At 42.4% G+C, this 4,260-nt stretch overlaps 1 protein-coding gene across 1 annotated transcript; it reads right to left on the reverse strand.

The window, feature by feature from the left end:
• Positions 1-3,013: 3,013 nt before the first annotated feature.
• Positions 3,014-3,916, reverse strand: LOC118849783 (taste receptor type 2 member 134-like). Its single transcript, XM_036758750.1, has one exon. It carries the CDS (start codon positions 3,914-3,916, stop codon positions 3,014-3,016), a length of 903 nt encoding a protein of 300 aa, XP_036614645.1.
• Positions 3,917-4,260: the final 344 nt, after the last annotated feature.

Here is a 4,260-nt window from a genome sequence, read left to right on the forward strand (position 1 = left end):
CTCTCATCAGATTGGGCCTGAGGAGAGAATACCATACATACCCAATTGGGTATCTTACCCCACAGGAAAGAAGAGGGAAGAAGATAAAAAGGGGGGGGGATGATGGAGGGGAGGGCAGATCGGGGTGGAGGTAATCAAAAACAAACACTTTGGAAAGGGGACAGGGTCAAGGGAGAAAATTCAATAAAGGGGGATGGGTTGGGAAGGAGTAAAATATAGTTAGTCTTTCACAACATGAGTATTGTGGAAGGGTTATACATAATGATACACATGTGGCCTATGTTGAATTGCTTGACTTCTTGGGGAGAGTGGGTGGGAAGGGAGGAGGGGGGAGAATTTGGAACTCAAAGTTTTTAAAAGCAGACGTTCAAAAATGAAAAAAAAAGGTTTTTTGCATGCAACTAGAAAATAAGATACACAGTCAATGGGGAGTAGAAATTTAGCTTGCCCTACAAGAGGGGAAGGGAAAAGGGAATGGGAGGGGAGTGGGGTGACAGAAGGGAGGGCTGACTGGGGAACAGGGCAACCAGAATATACGCCATCTTAGAGTGGGTGGGAGGGTAGAAATGGGGAGAAAATTTGTAATTCAAACTCTTGTGAAAACCAATGCTGAAAACTAAAAAATATGTTAAATAAATAAATAAAATAAAATTTTAAAAAAAAAAAGATCAGAGGTTGTAACAACAATGCTACTAACAACTGCTGTGGTGGTGTAAGACCAAAAATACCAGCACACAGGAGGGCAGCTAGCACAGGTTCTTTGATCTTTTTTTTTCCTAAGCAAAGCAACCTTAAGGGGTTTATGATTTCACTTTAACTAGACATACATATATCACTTGGTTCGGAGGGAAAAGTCAGCAATCTGAACTTCAGAGAAAACACAAACAGAAATTACAAGCAGAAATTATATAAACAGAGCAAATAACACAAATCAGTAGACAGGCCTTCTGTCTGTCCATAGTAACACATACATAGTGACCAGAGAGAGAAGCACTAACATCTGGGTTTTCAAAGCTGGGGGCCCCTTAATGGCTACCCAGAGTCTTGTCTCGTGAATCATAGGAACGCTGTTCCAATGAGTGAGCCCCAAAAGCAAAATGCTAACCTCAGAGTATATATACACTTCTTCGGAGTCAGAGGGCATCACAAACATGTGACTCAAACTCATGTGACTTAGGCTTTCTTGTGACTTAAGCAGGTCATCGAAGATTCTTGATTCAATCAAAGACTCTTGATTGAAACAAAGGCAAGACTCAATCAAAAGCACTTGATTGTCTTAGTGCTGAGAAGCATTCCAAAAGAAAAAACGCCAAAAAGTCCCACTTTGCTTGCCATTACAGAGGCATGGAACACAATATTCCATAAGGCAAAGGAGCTTGGATTACAACCAAGGGTCAACTGTCCAGCAAAATTGAGTATAATCTTTCAGGGGAGGAGAAGGGGGTTCTGGTGTTGGCACTTGCCTACTCCACCAGCCTAGGGCTCAGGATGTCCCCCTGGTTTACTGAGATGGGGTTTGACACTGGTTTGCTGGGACACCTCCTAACCTGTACTACTCCCTTTTCCCAAGAGTGAACAAGGCCTTTCCCATTAATCCTGAAAGCTTCCTGGGCTACAAGGGTGCTACACTTCTGTCTTTCTGCTGGCTCAGCTGTTCCAGGGTTTTTCCTGGGGCGATGTTTTCTGGGTTTTCAGAAGTCAGTTATCGAGGGTGAAGGTGACATTTCTTATTCCATCATCTTGGCTCCCGGAAATAGCCACACTTGTGTCTTCAAGGATGTGATATTGTGCTGGGAATAAAAAGTGTATTTCCAGCTGAGTTTTGAAAAGAATGGGAAAGTGAAGAAGAAGGAGGAGGAGGAGGAGGAAGAGGAGGAGGAAAAGGAGGAGGAGGAGGAGGAGGAGGAAAAGGAGGAGGAGAAAAAAAAGAAGTCAGGCCATGACTGAGAAAGTCTTTCAAGTATAATCATCTGAAGTGAATCTAATGAGAACAGTCTAGTTTGTGTCAAAGGCGAAGGAGTTGTGGTCAGCTGGAGCCCATGATGCATTTCAGCTGGACTGTGAGAGGCAATAGGCAGTCCCTCTAGGTTTCTGAAGAGAGTGAAGATGGAATAGCAAGAAATTTTGTTTCTCTACCACTTTGATGTGGACAAAGTGCTTTTCTCTGGGTCACCTCCTAAGGGAAGTAGAGAAAATACTATTATCTCCATTATGTGTATATGTGTGTGTCTCTATTACATATAAATATATGCATGCATGTATCTGTGTGTATGTACATATGCACATATATGTATGTATATGTGTGTCTGCATACACATATACATGTTGCACACATTTATAAAGTATAGCTTGCATACACACACATACACAAACACACTCACATACACATGGCACATTTTATTCCTACATGAAATAAGTAAAGTTTAAATCGCTGAGTGACTTGCTCATAGTCATGCTTGCCAATAATTAAGGTGTAGGATGGACAAAGAGGCCAGTAAAAAGGATTGTACCAAAGTGTGGCCACAAGGAGTTTAGAGCCCAGGACAACAGCTGTTCCTGTGGCTGGGGAGGTGAGTATGAGAACCAAAGACAAGGAAAGGTAAAATCATTGTGAAGTGAATGCTGGACTTGGAATCAGGAAGATCTGGGTTCAAATTCTGCCTCAGACACTTGCCACTTCTTTGACCCTGGGCAAGTTACTTGATTTCTCACGATCATGGTACCCCACCTGTAAAATGAGGAAGTTGGCCTCCAAAATACCTTTCAATTAACTATGAAGTTTTACAAAGGAAAATTTAACAGAAGAGAAAATGGAGAAGACGAAAAAGTGAGTGCCTAAGTGACTGTATTTGTATACTCAGTGCTTATTACAGTGCCAAAATATTATAAGTACATAATTAAATATCTTTTTCTTTCTTCCTTTCTAAGTCCTATGCATCCATGTTACAAACAGCAATATTGGTAACATTCAATATTGGTTACTCATATTAATCACTTCAGAGCTGAATTCCCCTCATGCAGCCTCTGGGTCATGCAGCATCTTCTTTAGAGCTCTTCTCAGTTTTGAGCTGTTCAGGATCAGGAAGGCAGGATGGATGGAGATGCCAGCATAAATCACTACCTCCCATATCCAAAACTGAGAGCTGCAAACTAAAATAGGTGCTCTGAGGGAAATGATCAGAGGCAGAACATATGATGTATAGAGGATGAGAAAGAAGAAAAGTGACTTCAGGGTTGTAATGTGGACCTGCATACTTGGGTCCTGAGGCCCAGCACTATGGTGCTGCATATTCCCCATATGTCGGCATAGGGAGGAAATGAGCAAGATGGTGGAGACTAGGAAGAAGGAGAAAGGAATTAACAAAATAAACAATTGCAGAGGCATGAAAAAATGCCTGTGTGATGCGTATCTCATATCATCCAAAGTGGTCTTTTCTGAGTAATTTCCAGTGTCTGGCAGTTGGAAAACAAGATAGGTCTTTAAAAATGGTGAAATGCATATCAAAGCAGATATCAGTAGGGACCACAACAGTAGCCAGGGGACAAATCGGGAAATTCTCCACTTCAGCCAGAGGAAAACTGGGTGAGTGAAGGATGAAATTTTCACACAGTAGAAAACAGCAAGCCATGTGGTGAACCAGAATGTGGCCACATTAGTAAAATTCCAGATAATGCCAAGGTATGTACTATTATTAGCTGGGGAGAAATATGCGTAGAAGTCGTTAAGAATTGCTGTCCACTGTAGAAAGAACCGGGAGATGCTCAGGCTGGCCAAGATCATGTCCCCAGGGGGCAGGCTCCAACTTCGCACCCACTCCCTGCCCAGTACTATGATGATGAAACCATTTTCTATGATTGCTGCCATAGACTCCAAAAGAAAGAAGATCATGAAGAAGAGAATGAGTAGGCTGGGCATTCTTCCTCTGTTGAGCATCTGCTGAGACTCAGATGCTAGAGGACACCCTACCCAGAAGAGATTTGAGAGCAAGCCAGACTCCCCAAGGATTTGGCAGCTCTCTTTGCTTTATGTAGAAGCCCAGCTGGAAGAAATAGGGAGGAGCAGGAGGATACTATGTGTGCTTAATGTGGATTCCAAAAGAATCCTACCACTTTCATGAATGCAAATCTGACACAGATCACTCACTGAACTCAGTCTCTATTTGTTTATCCTAGATTTGCCTTTCCCTGACCAGAGCCAGGGACAAGGAAATATTTGTATAGAGCCTACTAATCCTGGCACCTTTCATGAACCCCACCCAA

This window comes from Trichosurus vulpecula, chromosome 5, assembly GCF_011100635.1.
Source record: "Trichosurus vulpecula isolate mTriVul1 chromosome 5, mTriVul1.pri, whole genome shotgun sequence".
NCBI classification, from domain to species: Eukaryota; Metazoa; Chordata; class Mammalia; order Diprotodontia; family Phalangeridae; genus Trichosurus; species Trichosurus vulpecula.

What these genes read in the sequence shown, in the direction of transcription:
- LOC118849783 (XM_036758750.1), bottom strand. Translation starts at nt 3,916, where the DNA reads ATGCCCAGCCTACTCATTCTCTTCTTCATGATCTTCTTTCTTTTGGAG.